At 38.6% G+C, this 27,960-nt stretch overlaps 1 protein-coding gene across 1 annotated transcript; it reads left to right on the forward strand.

Annotated features, from left to right (window-relative positions):
* Positions 1–1,092: 1,092 nt before the first annotated feature.
* On the forward strand, positions 1,093–27,874 carry LOC307167540 (NACHT, LRR and PYD domains-containing protein 12-like). Its single transcript, XM_079886717.1, has 12 exons — positions 1,093–1,150; positions 1,371–1,460; positions 1,572–1,688; positions 4,418–4,519; positions 5,481–7,286; positions 7,642–7,812; positions 14,121–14,291; positions 15,570–15,740; positions 18,091–18,261; positions 24,776–24,946; positions 26,015–26,193; positions 26,573–27,874. Coding segments are annotated over exons 2-12 (3,111 nt in total). The 5' UTR covers positions 1,093–1,150; positions 1,371–1,410; the 3' UTR covers positions 26,575–27,874.
* Positions 27,875–27,960: the final 86 nt, after the last annotated feature.

Raw genomic sequence — 27,960 nt, forward strand, 5'->3', positions numbered from 1 at the left:
TTTGTGTGTGTGTCTTTTTAAGTGTAATATTTGTTTTTGTCCTGTTTATGCTGCTGTAACGTCTACATTTCCCCTTGGGGATAAATAAAAGTTTTTATCTTATCTTTATCTTATGTTGTATGTCTGGTCTTGGCGGAATAGATCTGCTACGCTGCTGTGGCAGAGAGAGTACAGGACTTGATACTGCAATACATAAACGACATGCTGCTTTGAGTAAGACATGCTGATGCTGTACAATATAGCATACACAAATTACCCATAGCAGATCTATACAGGTAGAGCTGGGGAAGGTGGAGGCTTTCTGAAAGTGTGCTGCACTGCTAAGGCAAATGATACCCAAGTATTTGAAGGTTGAGCAGTGAGCTCATTGGCTATTGATGCAGTATAAACCACTCAGCTGCACCCTATAGAGCGCCTTATAGATAACTATGGGATTATGAACAGGTGAGTAAAAGGACCTATAAGCCTGCACCATCTAGAGTTTCATGCCAGAACTTTGTATTTAATAACATACACTACACAACATGTGTGTGTATTGTGTGTTATTAAATATGAAGTACAGACCTACAGTACGAAATACAGTAATTGTTAAGTCTGGTGTCACCCTTCACCGTGGCTCCTGGCACGAACTCTGGCAGCCAGACAACTTTTCAAACCTATTAGAAAATAATGCAACAACGCCCCCTTCTGGCTATAATGAGTCATTAATACTATTGTATGTTGAACAGTACATCAAAACAAGCAATTAAAAATAGACCTAAATACTCAAATCCAAAGTAAGGATTATATTAAGGAATATTTTAATAATTGCATTTGTTTATGCGGCTCTGTGGCTGAACACTTAGGCTAAAGTTTTATAATGCGAATAATTTCAAACATTTCTGTGATAAGCCTCTTAAAAAAATCTAACTTGATTTCCAAAACAACTTTTAGATTTTTCCTTTTGGTTATTTAGTTTAGTTATGTCCTTGTGGTAAAACACTGACAGTCAGATTTATTAGTGAAAGCTCCCCTCTGAAGCTGCAATGGTTTATTCCACTGTTGCTTTTTGACCAAAGTCCAAATCGAATGTTAAAGTTTATCTTTGTTAGTAGCCATTTTTGTAGCCTACCAAAAAGAACTGCGTCAGACTGTTCAAATGGAATAAAGAGTGAGTATCAAAGCTCTTTCTTAGTCACAACAGCACGAGTGAAGATTGCTTGTAGCCTATAGCTATATGGGGGAACATATATTGGTAAATTGTGGTGAGCCTTATTGTTCACAGTCAATCGCTTTTACAGCTCTTGGTAACTTGAGTACTGAGGCTGATGACAGTTATCGAAATATTTTGAACCTAATCCTAATCTTGTCCATTTAAATTTGGGGGTCAGATGTATATCAGATGTACGAGTGCAGCTCCATGAGGACAGAATGAGTCATGTACAAAAAATTGAAGATGGAGATTTTTCTCCTGGATGCAGGTACTCTCAATAAAGACAACATAAAATTAAAAAAGACTCAGCAATGCATCAAAATATAAAAAATTGCTTTGCCTCTGATGTCACCAAGCCCTGTTGTTTGCTGTATTACAGTTCAGTCCAGCAGAAGAGATCAGATTCACCAGAGGCCAGCAGTGTGTCCATGAAGAGTGACTGGTCTATGAATCATCCACCCCACCTTAAGGGTGAAGAAACACAGCCAGATCTCAGGTGTTACTTTTAATTTCATTGTGTACAAAAAATGTAAAATTTTCTATATTGTAGTTTATTAATTTGAGTATTATTGCTTTTATTACTAATAATTAGTATAAACATTTTCCCATCAAGTACTCTAGTTCATTATCCTCACTGTATCAACTGTTTATGGCCAAGCTACACAGAAATTGGGCACATTGATTGTGTTTACCATCATTTTACCGCCACTCGAAACTATACATTTTTTATTTCTAATAAAATAACAGCATCTAAACTGTAGTATCAATTCAAAATATGAAAGTATCTGATTATTTACCCTCTTCATGCTGTTTAAGGTGTAGTGGCAAACAATTTTACATCACTGAATAAGAGACAAACAGGTATCAATTGTCTTTAACAATTATTTATTCCCTTGCAAAGAAAGGCTCAGATAACCGCTTTTAGCTGACATTGAATGAGAGAGACTCTGAGGCATTCAGGACTGATACCCTGTCTTTTGTCATTTTCATTCTATCTTTTTAACTCTAGCCCAACTTAAGACATTTTTGCCAGAAATTACATGCGTTTTCAAATAAACATAATTTTTATACTTATTCTTTCTCAGACGAAACCGTTATTATCATAATATTAAACACTGATCTAGTTATAGTTTGATCATTATGAGCCTGCAAACGGCTCCAACTTACTGCACACCCTTGAAGCAGTGTGTCCCAATCAGGAATGTAAACAGAGCCACTGATAAGCAGTTCTCTCTATTATTTTACAGTTCACCAATGGCGGGTTTTATCACAATAGCCAAATCATAATCTTCATCATTATCACTGGCAGCACATTAACTTTCATAAGATGCAAGGAAATGCTCAAAATATTCTAAGCGGTGTTCACAAAGTTTCTGTTTAACTTTAGTCACACTTTTATAAAACAGACACATTTTTCCTTCAATGACTTAATGTCAACAAAATATCCAGAATCATTGGACCTAGCTGTCTTTATATTTTACTAATTTGGTATTATCATCAACAACACTGATTACAAAACAAGTACATATTCAACATCCGGAAGCCGGGCTAAATAAGCAAGCACTGTTGCTGTACTCCCAGCATTGCTGGACCCTCAGTCACTCCTCAGATATTAAATACAGACATTGTCTACAATCATAAATGCCACCATATATAGAATTGTTCCCCATTCTACTTAATGAATCATTCCTTATCTTTATACCACGTTAATCCCTGTTAATCATACTCAATGCCGCCTTATTTTTATCTGAAACTCACTTTTCATATCATTTCAACTTAATTTGACTTAACAGGCGTTCATAAATTGTTCCATAAATTCTATCAGAAATTTTAATTTCATAACATACATTTTTCTACTATATTTCTTCTCAAAATGGTTAGTCTGCAGATACAAGTATTATCATTATTGTCTCAGTCCCACTTATCTCTGCTGTTTTACAGAAACCAAAATATTATATATATCATATCTCAATCCCCAAGTCGCACACACAGCCTTATGGCTGCTTGCTCCTTCAATCCTTATCATATAAATTTAAGTTCTAGATATCTAATGTCATGCATCCATTTACTGGATAAAAAATTAAAAACTTTATTTCTCCTGGCAGTTCGACTTTTATTTTTGCGCTCTGCCTCCTCTAACCATTACATGATTGTTCGCTTACAATCCACATACACATCTCAAACAACAGACAAAACAGACATCAGAAAAAAACACCGGTTCATCATATTAATCTTTTTGCGCATTTTACTCTGAGATTTCCCCATGATGGTCCCTTTTTCCCGTGGTTTTTTGTTGGCGCCCCTATATAACTCTAGACATCTTTAGAGAGATCAATTTTCACCTCAATTGAAAAAGGTGAGCACTCATTCTCACGCCATGCAGCGAGAACTTCTACTCACAAATTTGATCAAAGGATCCTTGGGGTTTCCCCCAATACACTCCCGTGGATTAACTGAACCCACCAGACTAATAAACTGTACTAGTCTGGACTAGCAATCTGTACTAGTCCACCACAGTGTTCCATTGACCATCATGAGTTCATCCCTTTTCAACAATTTAGATTTTGTCTCTTACCAGTCTCAGCTTACGCCACTTCAGTTCTTTTGATTCCAGTGGTGTCTCTTGGGCCCTTGTGGTCGGCCCCTCTCTCTCAAGTTTGCGAGGTAGGGCTGGAACTACTCAGTCCAGGTGGCCAAACCCCGTCCGCTCTCGGGTCCAAGAGACACATCCAAGGAATCCTGCCGACAACGCCAAATTGAAGTGGCAAACAATTTTACATCACTGAATAAGAGACAAACAGGTATCAATTGTCTTCAACAATTATTTATTCCCTTGCAAGGAAAGGTCAGCAGTCATACAGTCATTACAAAGTCCCTGCAGAGTGTGACAACGAGTGGGGGGTATCCTTCATTCTTTATAGTTGTTCCTCCCCCAAGGTTGTTTTCCCGAGGCTACATCAAGATACATCTTAGCCATAACTAACATATTGTTTAGATTTGTCTATCATACTTAATTATAATACACCCTTGAAGGGAGACTCTCTGTCTCGGTCATACATTCAGTCATATTAACTTTTGTCCGGTCATATACAAGGACATTTACATACATATATTAATAAGAATATGTATCAACACTACATTCATCTGATTATCATCATATTTCTAAGATTCTATGAATATAAGAAAATGCGAACATATAGAACATATTACATTTCTTCCACAAAGGCGAATCCTGCAATCCAGACCAGATGTTACTGAACACGTCTGTGAGAAAATTAAATATGACGAGTCTATGAATCAACAACAAGACTTGCATCCTGGCGACAGGTAATGTACAAGGTTTTGATGCTGCAAAGATTCATCATATACAGTACTGTGCAAAAGTCTTAGGCATGTTAATACCCCCCCCCCCCAAAAAATATGGTTTTAAGTCAGTTATTTATATCTTTTGCTGTAGTGTGTCAGTAGGAAATATGAGTTTACATTTCCAAACATTCTTTTTGCCATTGTAATAATCCAGTGAGATTTCTGTATGCACAAGGAATCTGACAACAGCCGTTATGATCTGATCTCACCATCATAAAGTCTGTCTGTGATTACATAAAGAAACAGAAGAAACTGAGACAGACTAAATCTAGAAGAACTGCAGGAACGTCTCCGAGACGCTTGAAGAAACCTTCCTGCAAAGCTACAGTACTGTGAAAAGTACTGGCACTTGTGTTAAAATGCAGTAAAGTGAGAATGCTTTCAAAAATAGAATCACAAATTGAATTTATTTATGATTTAACTTCTATTAACTGATTCAAAACAATATATGATGTAACGACCCTTTGCGTTTAAAACGGCTTTTGTCCAGGTTCACTTGCGCATAGTTTTTCAGGGAGCTTTGCAGGAAGGTTTCTTCAAGCGTCTCGGAGACGTTCCCGCAGTTCTTCTGGATTTAGTCTGTCTCAGTTTTTTCTGTTTCTTCATGTAATCACAGACGGACTCGATGATGGTGAGATCAGATCATACCGGCTGTTGTCAGACTCCTTGTGCATACACAAATCTCACTGGATTATTACAATTAATGGCAAAAAGAATGTTTGGAAATGTAAACTAATATTTCCTACTGACACACTACAGCAAAAGATATAAATAACTGACTTAAAACCATTTTTGGGGGGGGAGGGTAGGATTATAATCAATGATATGATCAAAAATGAAATCAATAATTCATTACACTTCAACTGCTTTAAAACGTGGACCATTTAGACTTATGTAATAATGTGGTATTTTAATTTTACAGCCATAAAGTCCTCAACACATTTAGATCAAGTCTGAGGAAGAAGTTTGAGCGTCTGTATGAGGGAACAGCACAGCAGGGAAACCCAACACTCCTGAATGAGATTTACACAGAGCTCTACATCACAGAGAGTGAGAGTGGAGAGATCAGTCATGAACATGAGGTGAGACAGATTGAGACACAATCCAGGAGAGCAGCAACAGAGGACACACCGATCAAATGCAATGACATCTTTAGACCTTTACCTGGACAAGACAAACCCATCAGAACTGTGCTGACAAAGGGAGTCGCTGGCATTGGAAAAACAGTCTCTGTGCAGAAGTTCATCCTGGACTGGGCTGAAGAGAAAGAGAATCAGGACGTCCAGCTCATATTTCCACTTCCTTTCAGAGAGATCAATCTGATGAAAGACAAAACACTCAGTCTTTCAGACATTCTTCATGTCTTTTTCCCTGAAACTAAAGAAATGGAAATATTCAAAGACAAATATAAAGTGTTGTTCATCTTTGATGGTCTGGATGAGTGTCGTCTTCCCTTACATTTTAAAAAGAATGAGACTTTACGAGATGCAAACAAAGAGACCTCAGTGGACGTGCTGCTGAAGAACCTCATTGTGGGGAATCTGCTTCCCTCTGCTCTCATCTGGATCACCTCCAGACCAGCAGCAGCCGATGTCGTCCCCTCTGAGTGTGTCCATCGAGTGACAGAGGTACGAGGCTTCAATGATCCACAGAAGGAGGAATACTTCAGGAAGAGAATCAGTGATCAGAGTCTGGCCAATACAATCTTCACACACCTGAAGTCATCAAGGAGCCTCTACATCATGTGCCACATCCCAGTGTTCTGCTGGATCTCAGCCACTGTTCTCGAGAAGATGTTGAGCGAAGCAGAGAGAGGAGAGATTCCCAAGACTCTCACTCAAATGTACACACACTTCCTGATAGCACAGATTAGCATCAAACATGAGAAGGACTATGAGAAGAACGTGACAGATGAAGACATGATCCTCAAACTGGGGAAACTGGCTTTTCAGCAGCTTGTGAAAGGCAATGTGATCTTCTATGAGGAAGACCTGAGAGAGTGTGGCATTAATGTGACAGAAGCATCAGTTTACTCAGGATTGTGCACTCAGATCTTCAGAGAGGAGTTTGGCTGGTATCAGGGGAAAGTCTTCTGCTTTGTTCATCTGAGCATTCAGGAACATCTAGCGGCTCTATATGTGCATCTCTCCTGTACAAACAACAACACAAATGTGTTTGACTCAATCACTAAAAAGAGTTTGTTGTCTAAAGTTATGGACTGGTTTCAACTCAATTCATCAGAACATGTTTCATTACCTGAGCTGCATCAGAGAGCTGTGAAGGAGGCTCTACAGAGTAAAAATGGACATCTGGATCTTTTCCTGCGGTTCCTTCTGGGTCTGTCAGTGGAGTCTAATCAGATTCTCCTACAAAGACTAATGAAACAGACAAGTAGATCTGACGGCAATGAGGAAACAGTTGAGTACATCAAGGAGAAGATCAGGACCATTGACTCTCCAGAGAAATTCATCAATCTGTTCCACTGTCTGAATGAACTGGGTGATCGTTCACTAGTGGAGGAAATACAACAGTATCTGAAATCTGGAAGAATAAAGGAAGCCAAACTCTCTTCCTCTCAGTGGTCAGCTGTAGTCTTTGTGTTGTTGACATCAGAGAAGAAGCTGGATGAGTTTGATATTAATGATTTTGTTGGAAGAAACAATAAAACTGAACAACTAAAGGTACATCAGAAGCTGCTTCCTGTGATTAAAGAATCCAGATCAGTTTGGTAAGTATCAATCAGAACAATCAGTTCACTGTTAAAACATCAGGAAAATAAAAGTTAATAAATCTCCAGTGCTGCAGATGCTGTCTAGAGGTTAGTGGTCATATGTTTTCAAAGTCAGAAAAGTTGCATATTCAGGTATCAGTTATTAAAATGTTTTTGCAAATAAAAAAGGGATTTAAATATTTGTCATTTTTTAAACCAATTACATTGTGCAATAAGGAAATATTATTTATCTTTCTTTCTTAAATTATCTTTTCTTTCTTTAAGTTTGAACTTTCTCTTTAATAATGAATTCACTGTTAAACTGATCTGATCTGAACTGAAAGATTGAAGCGTGTGTCATTGTTCTCTACAGTTTGAGGGATTGTGGCGTCACAGGTGAAGGTTTTGCTGCTCTGGCTTCAGCTCTGAGATCAAACCCTGAACACCTGAGACTACTGGATCTGTCATATAATAAAATATCAAATTCGGTGAAGCTTCTCTCTCCTGTACTGGAGGATCCTCGCTGTAAACTGGAGATACTGAGGTAAGATCATCTCTCCGATATTCACATATATCTTTGTCCTCGATAAGAAGTGTCCTTTATTGTAATTTTTAGGGCTGTTCTTTAAACACATTTCATTTTTTTTAATCTCCATCACATCACATGACATGTTGCTCTTGATTTTGACCCACCAAACATTTACTGAAGCTTCATTTACTTTCTAAGGCCCTGTCCAAGCGAACATGGGTATTTTCAAAACCGCCGATTTTTCTATGCGTTATGTGTGTGAGAGGAATTACGAGCCGAGCATGTTACGAGCACCTCCCGGTAATGTATAAACATGTTTAAAAAATTCAGGGAGTTGGCCCAACTTTCCCGAGTGTATAGGCTATCCTCTATTGCCAAATCATAGCTCAGTGGCTGCAACCATACAGTGTACGCATACACTGTCACGCACACACACACACACACACACACACACACACACACACACACACACATGCCTCTCTCTCTTTCTCTCAAGTTATTTATGTTGAAAGGAATGGTTACTGTTCTCTGCTTTTCAACAAATCATTTGCACACACATTTCTGTCATTTTTCTATCTGAAGCTATAGCTGCCTGCGACATTGAAAGCTCTGGTCTCTGTGTTTAGCGTGAAAGCTCACATGATTGCCATCGGCTCGGGATAAAATCATATGTATACCATATACCAGCTGCTTTGACGCGATTATCAGGTTAACTGACTCAATGTGTGCAATATCTCACGACCTCCCGAGTCTACGAACTCGCCCGCCTTTAGAGTCCAGATATTACTTCCTCAAATGTCAACATCACAATGTGAAATATTAGCATAATGCCTGCCCAAAAGCATACGCAAAGAAAGAAGACGAGACTTAAGTGAATTTTGGTGTTGTCGTCATGCCGTGGAGACTCTTTCAGATGTTAAGCAAGGTACGATTTTGGCCACGATTTGGCCGTCAGGGACAATTTTGCAAAACCTAAAAGTTTCCTCTGATCCTAGGCCAAAAACTGAAGTCTTTGACTGTTAGTTTGACATGTTCACTGACACCCGATTAATGACCATTGCGATCGAATTTTACCTCCGATGAAATTCTGGCAGTGTCAGAAGACTTGACTCACAGTCCTGCAGTGTGACTTCTACAACGACCATCAAATTGTCTTCGTTTTTTAAGACAAGTCATGATCAAAATGAATGTTTAAGATTTCTTTGTAGCCACCATTTCAATCCAGAGTGTAATGTAGCTCACATCACCGAACGTGTCATTGATTGATGATGTAAAATTCTGGACAAGTTCTTGCGTTTGTCTGTTTTTAACGCTTCCACTCTAATTATGCTTTTAAACGAAAGTTTGCCTCGGGTAGATTAACAAAAATACCCTAGGCTAGGTTGCATTTTGGCGAGAGTTACGCATTAAAAACGGCTCTTGACTGTCGTACAGTCTGACATTAATGACAACTGAGATCTTACAGTGTGACATGGCTTACAGCAAGGATCATGTTCGTACAGTCTGACAAGGATCAATCGAAAAGGACTATATAAAGCGCACAGCGTGCACCCGGCTTTAATCAGAGCTTAGGATTTTGTTATAAAGCTGTTCCTGAGCAGTACATCCCAAATGTGTGCTTGTGCACAGCGCATTTTACAGAGGACAGCTTCCTGAACCTGGGAGAGTACAAAGACTATTGTGAAATGTCCTGCTCAAGTCGTGCTTGCAAAGTTGGTTCCGAACGATCGGTTGTGCAAAATGATACGGTAATCCGACAATATTGTTAACTGTGTTTACAATTGCTTAAAGCCTTGGAAGCAGAAGCTTGTGATTATGGCCGTTACATTTCTGACACACGCTTGAGGTATTTGGCCAATCACAATGCACTGGGTCTGCTGGCCAATCAGAGAACTCTGACCTTTTATCCAAAGAGTCATGATTAAAGATGACCATATTTAAATATCTGCAAAGGCCAGAGCATTAAAATTACATAAATGTAGACCTATATTACATGTTTATTATCTCACTTTATTTGCTTCTATTTTAGAACACTTTAATCAAAATAACAATATGTATTGAAGTGATAAAAAAGAACTTAAATCAAATGCGTTTCTGATTTGTTAATGTTTTTGTCGGCTACATGAACATATTAATGTTGAGAAAGCAATCACGTCGCCGGCTAATGAATGCATAAAAGTGACCTCATCCTCTCAGCCTCGACGACAAACATAGGCCTACTTCTTTTCTTTCTCTGCTAATGCAGCATCTAGTCAACAAATTAATTACTTTATAATGATTTGGCAATATGTAGCCTACTTTAGTGTTCTATATTCATACTGTTTCGGCGTCTGTGTTTTAAATGCGCATCTAAAGTGTCAGTGCTCTCTGTGCAGCTTGTGATCTCTGTGCTGCTGCAGCCTCACGTGTTAACGTAAACAATTCAGCCAGTGATAGTTTTTATTTGTCCTCTAGACTAGAGGCCGCTCTCGCTCTGTATAATGCCAGCAGTCTCTTCTCAGCGCTCTGAGACTGTGTAATGACTGCGCACCCTTCTCAGCCGCTCCAGCAACGGACGCAACCCGAAAAACTATCGGTGTGGATTTTTGCTGATACCAATAGTTCCACCAATCAACTATTGATTGTTAATAGTAATAGTTAATAGTTAAGAACTATTGACTATTAATATATCGGCAAAACCGATTAATCGGTCGACCTCTAATAAATATCCCTTAAAACCACACAATCATAAGATTCAATAACAATAGCAATCATTGAAAGGAACAATTAAATTATTTAATGAAAAATTATTCTGTAAATGATAAAAAATTCATGAATTAAAAACAAAACAACACAAATGTATGGTCGCTCTCTTGTAGCAACAGACTCACAGGTTGCTGTTGAGAATCAAATCCTTCAATTATAATGTTGCGAATTCTTCAGACATGTTTTGGTGCATTGCTATGGAAAGCACTGAACTTTACAGTTATGCTTATTATTACAGTTAATTTCACTTTCATTTGACATTTTGTGAAGTTCTAAGATTGTTTATGTTCTGTGATATAATGTGATTAATGTGTATGATTCATAATGTGTTTAGGATTTATTTGGATGAGTTAAATCTTTGGCAAAGTGACACTGTTTTCCAGTGTTCATTCACAGTTCAGCTTCAGCTTGGGCAGCTCAAATGGCAGTCCCTGTTATTATTGAGTATTATTTGGGATGTACTTCTTCAAAACATTGTTAGATCAATGATAATATCATGCAGTAAAATAGTTTGTGGATAAAGTGGTGTTTAAAGTTGAGGGTTAGGGTATACCATACACCCCTTTTTATTATCCCTATTGTCTTAGTTATTGGTAATTAAATAAAAAACCCTTTGTTAATGACCATTTATGTAAGTTCATTTGACATTGACTAAATTAACACTGTCTGGGACTCATGTTTTTGACAACCACCACCATTCTTATATCTGCTGATCTCCCAGCTTAACCTGCTGAATGTGCCCATAAACGTCTCTGTTATGCACGTATGTTCCTTGAAGGAGGGAACTGAGACATGACTGACAAATAGGAATCCCGCTAGAGGCCAATCTGCTTCGAGTGTAACTAAAACGAGCCAATGCACATTGGCATGCGATATTAGCACCAGCTGTGCTGCATAGCGGCACACACATATAATGAGTAGCAGGTGCAACGCATTCTTCAGGTTTTCGCTGAGGAGCCGAGCCGGTGACCTGGCTGCCCCAGCGGGGCACAGCAGATGTGGCGACGGGACGTAACGTCTCCGTTCCCTCTTTAAGGGAACAAAGGTTACATACGTAAGCGAGACGTTCCCTTTTAGTTGGTCACTCTCAACAGTATGTCAGATGACCGACGAATAGGAATCCCCTACCAAGCGCCACAGCTGCTGACCCCATCCAACACACTGTGTAAACCTCCTACTCCCTCTTACCTGATGGGACAGAGAAGTACATCACTGCTGTTCCGACTCAGTGAAACTGTTGGATAACTGGGAAAGCATGCCCTTCCCATTGAAAAAGGAATGCTGCAGAACCCAAATCCTTCCCGAAAGAGCCATGTAGAGATAAAATATGGACTAACCCCGTGGGGTTATTTGCATATAGAATTAATAGGGTGACACTAATGTCCTAAGAAATGGGTTCTCCCAAGGGAAAGACACAGGCTTCCGTTTAGGAGCAACTGTGAAAAAAAGCAACATATGGGATCCCCCCAGGGTCATACAAATGGCACCCAGCCTAGACCCGGTTCAGACCCGGCCAGATACTCCGCTGCCGAGGGTGACAGAGGACTCAATAGGTTTTTCACTCTTGAGACATGAGCGCAACTGTAGGCGCAGCAAGCCGACAAGAGACGAGCCTCTCGGTGCTTATACCCGTTTGAGGTGAGAAAACAGGAGGATACCGGCTCTATACGTAGGCTATAGAATCTAGCGAACGTGTTGGGTGTCACCCCGCTGATGGGACAGAGAAGTACATCACTGCTGTTCCGACTCAGTGAAACTGTTGGATAACTGGGAAAGCATGCCCTTCCCATTGAAAAAGGAATGCTGCAGAACCCAAATCCTTCCCGAAAGAGCCATGTAGAGATAAAATATGGACTAACCCCGTGGGGTTATTTGCATATAGAATTAATAGGGTGACACTAATGTCCTAAGAAATGGGTTCTCCCAAGGGAAAGACACAGGCTTCCGTTTAGGAGCAACTGTGAAAAAAAGCAACATATGGGATCCCCCCAGGGTCATACAAATGGCACCCAGCCTAGACCCGGTTCAGACCCGGCCAGATACTCCGCTGCCGAGGGTGACAGAGGACTCAATAGGTTTTTCACTCTTGAGACATGAGCGCAACTGTAGGCGCAGCAAGCCGACAAGAGACGAGCCTCTCGGTGCTTATACCCGTTTGAGGTGAGAAAACAGGAGGATACCGGCTCTATACGTAGGCTATAGAATCTAGCGAACGTGTTGGGTGTCACCCCGCCCGCAGCTCTACAAATATCTGTTAGCAAGGCGCCACGTGCCAGCGTCCAGGAGAATGCAACACTTCTTGTTGAGTGAGCTCGCAACCTGAGCCAGCAAGGCATGCCTTGTGCTTCATAAGCCAAGGCGATGGCATCCACTATCCAGTGGGCCATCCTCTGTTTGGAGACAGCCTTTCCCTGGTCTGCTGGTCCTGAAGCTGAGGTCCTGAAGCTTTGAGTTCTGTCTACGTACCATTGCAGAGTGCAGATGGGACAGAGAAAAACCAGGGCTGGGTCTGCCTCCTCTGGGGGCAGTTCTTGCAGGTTCACCACCTGGTTCCTGAAGGGAGTTGTAGGAACCTTGGGCACATAGCCAGGACAGGGACTCAGTTCTACGTGGGCGTCACCCGGCCCAAACTCTAGGCTCGATTGGTCGACCAAAAATGCAGGTCCCCTACCCACTTGATGGAGGCCAATGCAACCAGCACCTAGCGACTAGGTCATGCTTCCCAACCAACGGGGGGTCATGATATGCGGAAATAGCAGCAGCATAAACTTGAGGATGGAGGGAGACAGCCTTCGCTCCAACCCGTGCTGCAGGAAGGAAAGACTGAAAGTTCTTCCTTGAGAACTGGCTCCTTTAGAAAACACTGCTTGCAGATTAGAGACAGGAACAAATGAACCCCTCGTCTCTGAAGCGAAAAGCTGAAGAATGCGTTGCACCTGCTGCTCATTATATGCGCGTGCTGCGATGCAGCTGATGCAAATATCGCATGCCAATGTGCATTGAATCATTTTAGTCACACTCGAAGTAGATTGGCCTCTCTAGCGAGATTCCTATTTGTCAGTCATCCGACATAACGTTGAGAGTGACCGACTGAAAGGGAACTCTTTAAAACTCTCAGACCAGCCTGACCAAGCTGGGACACCAATTATGATAATCAAACCATGTTTAGGCTGGTTTAGCAGGTTCAGCTGCTTCTGGTAGTTTAATTAATACCCCTTTACTTGCCTCTCTTTTTTAAAGGGTTAATAATTATCAAGTTTTTTTGTACTGGGTCTAAAAGCACTTTTACAACTCACCACAACACTTCACCACAACAAAGCAATTACCGGTGATTAACAAACATAGCAGATGAAGATTTTTCTCTTTTATTATTAAACTTCCTTTTTAAATTTGGATTTTTGAAGCACGTGTTACAAGCTTTTTGAATTTACTTTTTTTTTTTTTATGACAGTGATCAATTAGAAATATTTAATAGTCTGTAGAGTTATGACTTGTATATCAAGGTTAGTCAGTTTATTTTTTGTACATGTTAAACTGATCTGAACTGAGAGTGAAGAGTGTGTCATTGTTCTCTACAGGTTGATTAATTGTGATCTAACAGATGAAGGTTTTGCTGCTCTGTCTTCAGCTCTGAGATCAAACCCCTCACACCTGAGAGATCTGGATCTGTCTGGGAATAAAATAGGAAATTCAGTCACGCAGCTCTCTGCTGTACTGGAGGATCATCGCTGTAAACTAGAGATACTGTGGTAAGATCATGTTTGACTCTAACATATGAAAAGTATATTTGAAATGTTCAGCCTCTTTCTGTTGCTGTGAGCTGATTGAGCTGTAAATGATTGAACACATGAGCTGATCCACAGTAACATGAAACTGCACTTAAACATACACTTTCACACACAATTAACATTTCAGTTTCTTGACTCTAAAGGGACTTTAAAGAAAAACACAGAATGTCAGTGTATTGAAGGGTTTGAAGAGGAACATAACTTTGTTATGACAACTTGACATAAACCAATACATCATGAATGTTACCTGACATTACCTGTCACAAATGTGTCATAAACATGACATAGCAGATTAATGATCAAACTTAAGAAACTACTAAGCTTTATGAAAGCTTTTATAGAGATCGACTATTTTTGACTGACAAAATGCCGGCGGACACAGCTGTTCAAAATCTTTATTTTTAGTAAACTCTGTGTACACAAACAATGTTCTCAATGCTCGAGATCATGTGTAGAGCCCCTGGCGATACTTCCAGCAAAGTTTCATGTTGTGTCGAGCCTTCTTAGTGTTTTAAAAATAGCGATTTTTGATGCTATCATAGTCGTGCCCCAAGCACTCCCATTCAAAAGGCAATTTGACCGAAAACAAAAAAAAATATGGTCAAACTTAAAAGTGCCGTTTCCACTCTAATTATGCTTTTAAATGTAAGTTTGCCTCAGGTAGATTAACAAAAATACCCTAGGTTGCATTTTGGCGAGAGTTACCCTTTAAATATTTTAAAACAAAGGATGAGGAATGTTTGCTTAGTTTTCTAGTAGGTCCAGTGAAAATGTAAATTTAAGCAGGAAACAAAGAATGGATTTTGGAGTTGACTGGAATGCAGTGACTGTTTTCAAACAGCTTTCCAAAACAAAGATAAAACATTTTATAACCCTGTATTAATTAAATTTTGAAACTATCTGGACTTTTATAGAGATACTTTCTAATTTTGAAAAGAAAACATTTAGCAATTTGTTGCAACTTGAAATAATTCAGTTGTTTTTTGTGGTTTTCTTTGAAAAAAAGTTTTTATAAAATGATCTCTCATAAACAAATCAATGCTTCATACATATTTTTACAGATATAAATAACCGTAAAATGTATTAATTAAAACAGATTAGACATTAAAAAAATACAGATCCTGATCCATCAAACATTGAACAAAACTTCCTTTAAGTTTGTACTTTAATAATGGATTCACTGCTAAACTGATCTGATCTGAACTGAGAGAGTGAAGTGTGTGTCATTGTTCTCTACAGGTTGATTGATTGTGGTTTCACAGATGAAGGTTTTGCTGCTCTGACTTCAGCTCTGAGATCAAACCCTGAACACTTGAGAAAACTGAACCTGTCACAGAGTAAACTAGGAGATTCAGTGAAACGTCTCACTGCTGTACTGGAGGATCCTAACTGTAAAATGGAGACACTGTGGTAAGACCCTCTCTTTGATTGACACGTGTCTTTGTCCTCTGTAAGATTAATCTTTTAATGTAAATTTCAAGACTAAAATCATCTTGTGTAAACACACTAAATCTCAGCACAAATCACTCTGATGACTGATGAATCGTGACGATGAAGTTCATTTATTTTCATCACATCACATAACCTGCTGCTCCTGTTTTTGACCCACCAAACATTTACTGAAGGTTCAGTTGCTTCTAGTAGTTTGATTAAAACTCATCTACTTACATCTGTCTGTGTAAGAGTCTATTTTCATCTTATTTTTTACTTGTTTTGAAATCCCATGAACTCATTGTTGTCTCATAGATGTCACAGCATTAATTAAGATGGGTGTAACTGTGAAATACGGTGTATGACTGGAGGCTAATACCACCATTTTTTGACCATCTTCACGATGCATTGTTGAAGAAATCAGCTAGTCACGACTGTTTCCCGAAACCATATTGTCGCAAAGTGGCCGTTCAACCACGTTGGTTTATTATGTCACGCACGTGGTGGAGTAATAACTTCTTTTAATGAAACTGTTTGAGATCGAATTAACGCTATGTTTTGATATAAATAACAGACATGGCATCTGAGGACTATTTCTCATTTATTCTCAGTTATTTTGCTTTATTTCCAGATTCAATCATAGGCTCGTTCTTACATAGTAGAGCACGTTCGCACATGCGCAGTCTTCAGAAACGGTGTTTTAAATCTCTTGACAAATTAAAAGACGCAACTGACATTTGCATGTATTATTCTAATTAAAGACACGGGTTGTACTGAATGTCAGCTTGCTTATTTTGCTCAAGATAAAGATTTATTAAGTCCACATGTCATGCAAACAAGAAACTGTGCTTAACCACAGGTCAAGAGCTGTCGTTCCAACCACACAAGTTTGCGATGCTGTTTGCGAATGTTCGTTGGTACGATGGCTTTGGGAAACACAGACTCATTGAACTGTGCTGATAATGACAGAACTTGCGATCATAGTTGTCTAACGATGCTTTTGGGAAACGCATCCAGAATGAGATCATCAGCTCGTGAGAGCTCCATGAACTTGGATGCATCCCGATTGACGGTCAATACGCAGTGTTCACTGTTCCCTAGTCCCTGAGCGCAAGATGTCTTTTGAAGCTCACTTTACTTAACAAAATACATTCATTCAGAACACCCTGCAACGTCATCAAACACAGACGAAACTCAACCTCACGTTTAAGGTTTGATGCCATAATAAACTTCTGTAAATATGTATAATATAAATGACCATACTTTCATTTAATATACATGTGTATAATACATGTGTATAAATATTAATTAATATTAAATTTCACTTAATCTAATCTGTCAAATTCAAAAGCCCTAAACTGAATGATAAATATATGTTGCTATGTTTAATATGAAAATAAACGTACATGTATTTTTATCTTATTTAACCCGTAATCGGAATTGGAATTCCTTCGAATTGGAATCTTAAAATGGCGAAATACCCTGTTAAGTCCTGTTCACATCACACGTCCGTTTGAATGGAACCCACTCCTCAACTGAGTGTCAGATAAGAGCGGGGGCCAGAAGACTGGAACTGGGAACCCCTGGATTAATCTGACTCCATTAAAGTTATTGTTAATATGTAACATCTTATTGTTTGAAGGTAAAAGTCTTACTGATGTTTAGATAATATTAATATGTATATAGTCAGAATAAACACACTGGTTGGCAGAAGCATCAGAGTTTAAGCCTTTTTCCTCCACCAGCAGTTTCCTTTTCTTCAAATATCCTGAGTGAAGCATTATTTAAGGAAAAATAAAGTAGAATACGAACACCAAAGACCATAAAACTGAAGGTAAATGGATGATGTTTCAGAGGTAAATAAGCTCATTAACATGATCTCAATGCATGTGTAGGCTGTAGTTCTTACATTAAGACTTTGAATCTCTCTATTGAGTCACATTTCTATTGAGTTTATAAGCTTCCAGATGAGACCAAATATGACACAATTATGTGTTAGATCACAAGAGTTAATCAATTATATGTAATGGGGAACACGTGGGTGCAAATGTCCTCCTGTAGGTATGTGTATTAGAAGTAAGTGACTGTTTCTCCAGTCAGAACCGTCTGTATCACTATGAAACAATATTTCACATTCATCTGTGTGTCTGTTCAGTCCTGAAAAACCATTTCAAACAGTATCATTGAGCATCAACATGCATAAATGTCATTCCATCAGCTGCAGTGGCAATGCTTGTCATTATATCTGATCTCCTGCTCTGAGACCAGAGGGAATTACAAACTACAGACACTTAAACTACAATTCACATTGTGTCATTGTTCTCTACAGTTTGAGGGATTGTGGCGTCACAGGTGAAGGTTTTGCTGCTCTGGCTTCAGCTCTGAGATCAAACCCTGAACACCTGAGACTACTGGATCTGTCATATAATAAAATATCAAATTCGGTGAAGCTTCTCTCTCCTGTACTGGAGGATCCTCGCTGTAAACTGGAGATACTGAGGTAAGATCATCTCTCCGATATTCACATATACCTTTGTCCTCGGTAAGAAGGGTCCTTTATTGTAGTTTTTAGGGCTGTTCTTTAAAGGGATACTTCACCTCTGGGAAGATGAATGTGTGTTTAAAATAGGTCATTTAAGTAGAAAAAAATGTGAAGAAATTTTTTCATTTGGAGCTTTCTAGACTGAGAAAACCCAGAAAATGTATTTTTGGCTTATGTGGATGAAAGACAACAACTCCCAGAATGCACTTGCTTCGCTGCCTTAGGAGGCCACGCCTACCGGTAAGGGAGCGCAGTTGAAAACAAACAACAAGGCTAGCCTACGTGATGAGTTTGCCAGGGATTTAGAGATCGCCCAAAATGTCCGGGATTCGGCTTTTGCTTTCTACAGTCGCCATTCATTATGTTTACTGTGGCGAGCAGGACGAGGCTGACGGCCGCGGGAGAACGGCGCGAGGCCGGTGGCATCATTACTGAGACGCGCCGGTCTCGTATCTCTCACGGAGGAGCGGGAATTTTCTTAGCAATGGTAAAACGCACATAAACCGATCACTTGTTTAGCGTTCATGTAAACACTACATTCAGATTCACCAATCGGAATGAAATCAGTTAGACTGAAACAAAAGGTGTTTCAATAACCCTAACCCTAACCCTAACCCATGTAAACAATGAATGGCGACTGCAGAACGCAAAAGCTGAATCCCGTACATTTTGGACGATCTCGACGGCCGGACAAGTCTGGGAAAAGGAGGATGGTAACTCCTACTTACTCAGCTTTCTCCTACTATTCAGCTTTCTCCACAGAACAAGAGCCTGCTAGCTTAGCTTCCAAAGAAAGACGGCTGACACTGTGTACATTGTGTGAGTGAGATCCCACCCTCTATGGGCGGGCTGAACACATGCGGAACAACGCCATCTACTGGCTGTAGTCTTTAGCCTCTGGCCAGAAAATCCTCAGATGACGCAAAATGATGATTTTTGCGTCATCGGAGGATTTTTTCCAGACAAAAAATACATAAATCTCTTGTCTCAGGGGGATATGAGGGTGGAAAGCATGGTAATTCGAAAATACTACAGGTTTTCTACTAATACAAAGCTTAATGCTAAATCCTGAAGTATCCCTTTAAACACACTAAATCTCAGCACAAAAGACTAAAGACTGAAGGTCAATTTCATTTTATTCATCTCCATCACATCACATGACATGTTGCTCCTGTTTTTGACTACCAAACGTTTACTGAAGCTTCATTTACTTTCTAAGGCCCTGTCCAAACGAACACGGGTATTTTCAAAACCGCAGATTTTTCTATGCGTTATAGCCGTTCGTCCACACGCAAACACAGTATTTGGTCACTGAAACTGAACTTTTTTGAAAACTCCTGCCAGGGTGAAGATTTTTAGAAAGTCCAGTTGCACTGTTGTCTTGTCACATCGGAGTGCATGCTTTTATTTCCTTTGTTTGACGTCAGATCGTGCACCGCTATCTCCTTTGTTTACATGAGGAGAGTCTGTGCAATGGCGGACACAGCCAGAACATTGCTGCTAATAACTGTGCTAACAGGGATTTTTTTTTAAAACAAAGGAGGAAAAACTCCAGACCTGCCTAAAATGTCTTAAGGCTGGCGTACGATTTTTGCTGTCTTACGAGCTTGCAGATGATTTTGTTCACTTGGGAGAAATCGTGTGGAAACCTTGATATTCGCATGGTTGTGGCTTGTTACAAGCACCTCCCGACCTCCCAATAATTTTTAAACATGTTTAAAAAATTCGGGGAGTTGGCCCGACTTTCCCCAGCGTATAGGCTATCCCCTATTGCCAAATCATACACAACCATGTCACAGGCTATCGATGAAGCTATAGCTCAGTGGCTGCAACCATATACACTGTCACACACACACACGCCTCTCTCTCTCTCTCTAGGTTTTTTTTTTTTTTTGACAGGGACAAAGGACAGTAAGAAACTGTCCCAGAATTAGCTACAAAGCTAAATTTAATCTGCAGACCCTGGGCAGGAAAGAACCATATCACATTACATACAAAAAAATGATAATAATTACATAGAAATTTTAATGCTGAAGCTGAGGCGGTTGGATCCATTTGCAGAATTTTATTGGTACATGCAAGGAAACACAGGTAAGCAGACATAAAATGAGACAGGCAAGAATCAAAGGGAATATCCAGTACTTGTAGTGAAACACAGGCTGAAGTCGGGGCAGGCAGAAAAGTGTCCCAGAGTCCAGGCAGAGATCTAAGGTCCAGAGAAACACAGAGAATGATACAGGGAAAACGCTTGGTAATGTCCTCAATGCAAAACAAGACATCGCAAGGAAACAATGGAAGGGACAGTCCAGATAAAGGGGAGATGATGGAGAACAGGTGGCGGTGATGAGTATGATCAGGGAAACCAGGCAGGGATGGAGAGTGATAATGGCAAGAGGGAGTGATGGGAAGTGCAGTTCTAATATTCCGGAGAGAGGGAGCGGATGAGACCAGAGGGAGGCGTAGCTGAACGCTCCGTGGCATGACAACAATAAAATCTCCCCACAAATGGAAAATATACAACATATTGTCCATCACTTAAAAACAGCAATCCAAAATACTACCAAATAAACCTCAATATACACCCTACACACTGTTACAAAATCAATCCCCCAAAATGGTAAAACCTTGACAAAGCATAAGAGTATTTAATGATTACAGACCTGACTCCTCTTTAACCACATTTTCAATTGTAGCTTGAACTGTGCAAAAGTATGGCACTGTCTAACATTAATTGGTAAATCATTCCAGTTGTTAATTAGCCTGGAAATCCAGACCTAAATCTAAAATATTAATCAGGGTTCTCAAGTTTTATCAAAAGCTTGGAGTGAGATCACATGCGGTTAGGGGAGGAGCCCTAATGGAGCCCCGCCCCCCAATTTTACCCATTGTTCATAATTAACCAGCACAAATTGGAAATTATAACAATTGGTAAATCTGATAAATGACAGAGCAATTCATCACATCAAATAATCTTTAATGTTATATTTCAAAATTACAAATATACAAAAATTACAAAAATATAACAAATTGCTCCAAACAGTTTGGAAAAACAAATCTTTTTGCATTTTGAATGTGTCTAGTCGAAATGGTATAATGATTTATTGTGTGGTGGGACATTGTGAACACACTCCAGCTTATGAAATGTGTTTTGTGTTGTAAGTGTTTGTTGCACATGAAGAAATACATCTTCATTCCTTCCCATACCCACTAACATTTCCCTTAGTTTCAGATAACGTAAGCTAGCCAAACTGAGCCAAAGCTTCTGGCCTGGTTGCAAAGTAGTTGCATAGTTTTCGACTGCATCAATAATAATGTATACGATGGGCTATATATTAAATGTTCTAGCCTAAAAATGTTAGACGAGCTTTCTTCCAACTTACCTTCTCCATCACGACGTGTGGGTAACCCTGGATTAATGGTCTGGCGTCGACTAATGAAAATCGGCCAGCTCGAGGGGCGGCACCAAGCATGCATTTGAAAATCTCACTGCGCGCAATTGGATAACACTACGACCAATCACAACAATAAACCCCATACGCTTAGCTACCAGCAGAGCTAACTGGTAGATTATACTCTTACCGTATCCGGTCGGCAAAACAGCAAAAACGTTCTTCTTGTAAAGGAACAATTCAAGCGGCGTCTTCTGTTCCTGTTTTAGATAAAAAGCCAAGTCTAACTCATTCATTGTAGCAGCCAAAGCCGTTTCAAACCGTTTTCAAACTGGTATTCATCCATAGCCATCTTGCAATGTTTAATAATGACTTCGACATCACAGCGCTGTCGTCTTCTGTTTAGCTCGCCTCTGGCCCGCCTATATCAGATAACCCGATGTGATTGGTGCAGCTCAGATCGAGGGGCATATTTAATGAGCATCATTACTCGACCCCAGAGTAACTCGCTGAGCAAATTCAACTTGTGCTCTCGCGAGAACTCTGGATTACCAGGGCAGTTGTTAACAGCTCTTACAGAAAAAGCTGATCGACCAAACTCAGTTACTCTAAAATGTGCTTCACAGTCACCTCTTGATGAAGCTCTTGTTTGTCTTGTATTTTCTCTACGCGAAGAAACAAATACTTTTAAGGGTGGGGGTGCAAGATCATTAACAATTTTGTACATTAAACAACAGTTGTAAAACATAATAAAATTGTCAAAAGTAAAAAAAAAAAAAAAAGTGCTTTTGGATTATAAGACAATGATGATATCTATTAGGTTTCTTGTCAAATACTTTTAGAACTCGTTTGTATAAGGTATATAAAGGTCTAAGAGTAGATTTTCCTGATTGTGACCATGAAGTAATACAATAAGAGAAATGAGAAAAAATCAAAGAATGCAAATAAATTCTTGCAGCTTCCAATGAAAGTTGACTCCATATACATTTAAAATTTCTAAGTTGTGGTGTCACTGCGCAGACTATTTTTTAATATGCTTTTCAAATGTTAAATGCGTCTAAGATAACTCCAAGATATTTAAAATCTGGCACAATTTGTAATTTGTCACCACAAACTAATATATCTGGAAGATTCTCCTCCTTCCTTTTAATTTTGAACTTCAGTTTTCAGTTTTCTGAACATTTAATGTTAAACAACACTGATTAAGCCAGTCTGAAATTTTGGACATTGCGACACCTCATTTTTGTGCCACTTGTTCATTTGTTTACCATGTACATAAATCACAGCATCATCTGCGTACATTTGAATATGTTCATCCGGACAAACATCAGGAAAATCATTCAAATACAAACTAAAAAGTAGGGGCCCTAATACAGACCCCTGAGGTATCCCTGTAAAACAATCTCTCAAAGACGATACATGCATTTCAGTCAAGGTACACTGTTTTCTTGATGTAAGATAAGATTCAATCCATTCCATTGTTTCTACCGAAAATTTTAAATATAATAATTTAGACAATAAAATATTATGATTTAACGTATCGAATGCCTTGTAAATCAATGAATACTGCACCCACAACCCCACCCTTATCTAATTTTGACCTCACTTGCTAGATAAAATAACACACAGCCGTTTCCGTCGAATGCTGTTTACGGAACCCAAATTGCATAGGGAATAATAAATTATTTTGTACATTTAAGAAATGTACAATTTGCTCAGTTACTACTTTTTCTAGTATTTTAGACACTACTGACAAAATTGAAATCAGCCTATAATTTGCTACATTACTCGGATCACCTCCCTTGAAAACTGGAGTAACAAATCCAGTTTTCCAACAATTTGGGAAAATAGATTGTCTAATTGATAAATTCACAAAATGAGTGATTGGTGCTAAAAAAAATATCACTATTGCTTTTTAAAAAATTACAATTCAAACCATTTATATCTTTAGCATTAGAATATTTTAGATCTTTTATAATATTCTGAATGTTATTCTCTGAAACTGTTGTTAGATAAAATGCAGGTTTGACTGAATTAACATAATTTAGTTCTTTATATTTAATTCCATATTTATCAGTCAAACTCTGAACTGAGTCAACAAAATAATTGTTAAACATTTCAGTAATTTCATCAGGCTTATCAATTGTTCTCCCTTTAAAATTTAATTCCAATCATTTACTATATGATTTGGAGTCTTTCTTTATTAATTGATTTATAGTTTGCCATACCTTTTTACTATTACCTTTGGCCTCATTTAAAATGTTAATAAAATATTGTGCCTTAGCCTGCCGTACTACATTTTTTCTCAAACTATTAAAAAGAAGTCGGTCTGATGTTGAAAGGAATGGTTACTGTTCTCTGCTTTTCAACAAATCATTTGCACACACATTTCTGTCATTTTTCTATCTGAAGCTATAGCTGCCTGCGACATTGAAAGCTCTGGTCTCTGTGTTTAACGTGAAAGCTCACATGATTGCCACCAGCTCGAGATAAAATCATATGTATACCATATACCAGCTGCTTTGACGCATTATCAGGTTAACTGACTCAATGTGTGCAATATCTCACGACCTCCCGAGTCTACGAACTCGCACCGTGTATGCCTGTCCAGATATTACTTCCTCAAATGTCAACATCACAATGTGAAATATTAGCATAATGCCTGCCCAAAGGCATACGCAAAGAAAGAAGACGAGACTTCAGTGAATTTTGGTGTTGTCGTCATGCCGTGGAGACTCTTTCAGATGTTAAGCCAGGTACGATTTTGGCCACGATTTGGCCGTCAGGGACAAATTTAGCAAAACCTAAAAGTTTCCTCTGATCCTAGGCCAAAAACTGAAGTCTTTGACTGTTAGTTTGACATGTTCACTGACAGCCGATTAAATTTGGATTTTTGAAGCACATGTTACAAGCTTTTTGAATTTACTTATAATTTTTTATTGTTTTTATGACAGTGATCAATTAGAAATATTTAATAGTCTGTATAGAATTCTGACTTGTATATCAAGGTTAGTCAGTTTATTTTTTGTACATGTTAAACTGATCTGAACTGAGAGTGAAGAGTGTGTCATTGTTCTCTACAGGTTGATTGATTGTGGCGTCACAGATGAAGGTTTTGCTGCTCTGACTTCAGCTCTGAGATCAAACCCCTCACACCTGAGAGAACTGGATCTGTCATTTAATAAAATAGGAAATTCAGCCACGCAGCTCTCTGCTGTACTGGAGGATCCTCGCTGTAAACTAGAGATACTGTGGTAAGATCATATTTGACTCTCACATATGAAAAGTATATTTGAAGTGTTCAGCCTCTTTCTGCTGCTGTGAGCTGATTAAGCTGTAAATGATTGAACACATGAGCTGATCCTCGATAACATGAAACTGCAGGACTGAGAGTCACACTGAAATACACACTTTCACACACAATCAACATTTCAGGCTCTTGACTTTAAAGAAAAACACAGAATGTCAGTGAAGGGTTAGAAGAGGAACAACTATCCAGCTCAGTCACAAAGACAGATTTTAGTGACCATAGTTTCTTACAGACTACTGAGGGAAAGAGCGATTGGGGGGGGGGGGGGAACCCCTGGATTAATCTGACTCCATTAAAGTTATTGTTAATATGTAATAATTTATTGTTTGAAGGTAAAAGTCTTACTGATGTTTAGATAATATTAATATGTATATAGTCAGAATAAACACACTGGTTGGCAGAAGCATCAGAGTTTAAGCCTTTTTCCTCCACCAGCAGTTTCTTCAAATATCCTGAGTGAAGCATTATTTAAGGAAAAATAAAGTAGAATATGAACACCAAAGACCATAAAACTGAAGGTAAATGGATGATGTTTCAGAGGTAAATAAGCTCATTAACATGATATCAATGCATGTGCAGGCTGTAGTTTTACATTAAGACTTTGAATCTCTCTATTGAGTCACATTTCTATTGAGTTTATAAGCTTCCAGATGAGACCAAATATGACACAATTATGTGTTAGATCACAAGAGTTAATCAATTATATGTAATGGGGAACACGTGGGTGCAAATGTCCTCCTGTAGGTATGTGTATTAGAAGTAAGTGACTGTTTCTCCAGTCAGAACCGCCTGTATCACTATGAAACAATATTTCACATTCATCTGTGTGTCTGTTCAGTCCTGAAAAACCATTTCAAACAGTATCATTGAGCATCAACATGCATAAATCTCATTCCATCAGCTGCAGTGGCAATGCTTGTCATTATATCTGATCTCCTGCTCTGAGACCAGAGTGAATAACAAACTACAGACACTTAAACTACAATTCACATTGTGTCATTGTTCTCTACAGCTTGAGTAACTGTGGTGTCACAGATGAAGGTTGTGCTGCTCTGACTTCAGCTCTGAGATCAAACCCTGAACACCTGAAGGAACTGCATCTGTCTCGGAATAAATTGGGAAGTTCTAAAGTGCAGAAACTTTTGAATCTAAAGGATGATCCACATTATAAACTGGAGAAGCTAAGCTACTGTGGGTATATTTTTTATTTAAAGCTTTTAAATTGGCCCAAGTTCAGTAACAGGTCTCATATGTTTGTAACCGGAGAATATAAGATAATAATTCAGCTCCACTTCAGTCTTTGTACTATTAGTTTAATTCTGTGATGTGGCTGATTTATGAATATTATATATGAATATATTTTCATTACTTAACAGTGTCTCTGTGCAAGTGATTAAGAGAGTTGTTTATCATTTACTGTTATTAATCTATTAGCAGCTTTTCATTCATATCTCTTACTGTAATATGAATATACTAATATATCTTGCTGTATTTTTCCTGAAATGATCTCCAGATGTGATGTGACAGCAGTAATGTCTCATACTCATATGTGACTGTCTGTGTGTTGAAGGACTCTCCGTTATTAAAGGTCAGCAGCTTTTTCAGGAACAGTGGATGGTGAATAAAGAGCCGCTACAGAGACTGAAGACACAGAGACACACAGTGATCACAATGACAATTGTGACTTTGTAATGTAATTATTTTCTTGTGTCTTTCTCTTGATGAAAGCATTTTTTAAGGAAAGAATTGAGTTTTTTGTCTTACCAGCAGAGGGCGATAAAAGCTGAAAATTATTAGGGCCGAGCACGGATGGTGTGATGACCCTGTTGGAATTGCTCCGTTTATGTATAAATGTTTTGTAGTACATTTTTAAGTGATGTGATAAAGATGGATGCTTAAAAAAAGCACAAAACGTGTATTATTCCCATTACACAGAGTACACAGTGTTTGGTGTAACTTATTTCTGTAAAATCACATTCCTCTTCACCTATGCAAAACAATCTATACAATATTGTAAGTATGGTGGGATTTGCTGTCATATAGTGTATCAGGGGAAAATACATTCAAAGTCCCCATTGTATCCTTTCATAGAGAACTATTTAAAGCTGTTTAAAGGGTTAGTTCACCCAAAAATGGGGAAAAAAATTGTCATCAATTACTTGTCGTTCATCTATGAAACACAAATGAAGAAATTTTTTATGAAATTTGAGAGATTTCTGTAGGTTGGGTGGACATATAATTACTTGACATGTTTAATTATAGTGATTTCTGTAACTTAACTAACCTGCCGGCTGTGTACGGACATTGTTTTGTGCCGCGATTTTGTATTGAAGTCTATGGGAAGTCTAGTTTATTGTCTCCTAAAAAGGGGCGGTGATGAAATTGACAGTAAAGTTCCTGGATGTGCTGGTGAGTCCCACTGAAGAGATGGGTCCCAGTTTAGGACCCAAGCAATCCGATTGTTTCAAAGCATGTTTTATGGGTAATCGCTTTAGTGCCTGGTTACAAATCATGCAAAATCACTTTATTATAGAAGTCATTTGAACTACGTTATTATAACGAGTCATTAATATATTTTAACTTAAATGTTTTATATATAACCGAACCTATAGATTGTGAACATTTCTTGTTGTTAGTGTTTTTTAGTTAGCTGTATGGTATGCTACTATCTATTCTAAGCTATCCGTTGATCGTGCTAGCTGAGCTTTACCTGAGCTTATTCTGCCTTACCATAGACAGTATTAGTAAAAAAACAAAGTATTCACAGCAATTCGTAATGCAATTATAGTTGTCATTATTTTTATTGTAATAATCAGTAATATCGTAATATGTTTGTACTCTCTTTTTTTTATTAAAAGAACCATGAACCATTTGTGTTTATTACTGTTTTTCTTATTAACAGTTTATACATTTAAATAAATGAGAGAATGCTAGCTATGTTTTGTGGGTACTTAGTAT

Source organism: Squalius cephalus (assembly GCF_949319135.1).
Source record: "Squalius cephalus genome assembly, chromosome: 11".
Lineage (NCBI taxonomy): Eukaryota > Metazoa > Chordata > Actinopteri > Cypriniformes > Leuciscidae > Squalius > Squalius cephalus.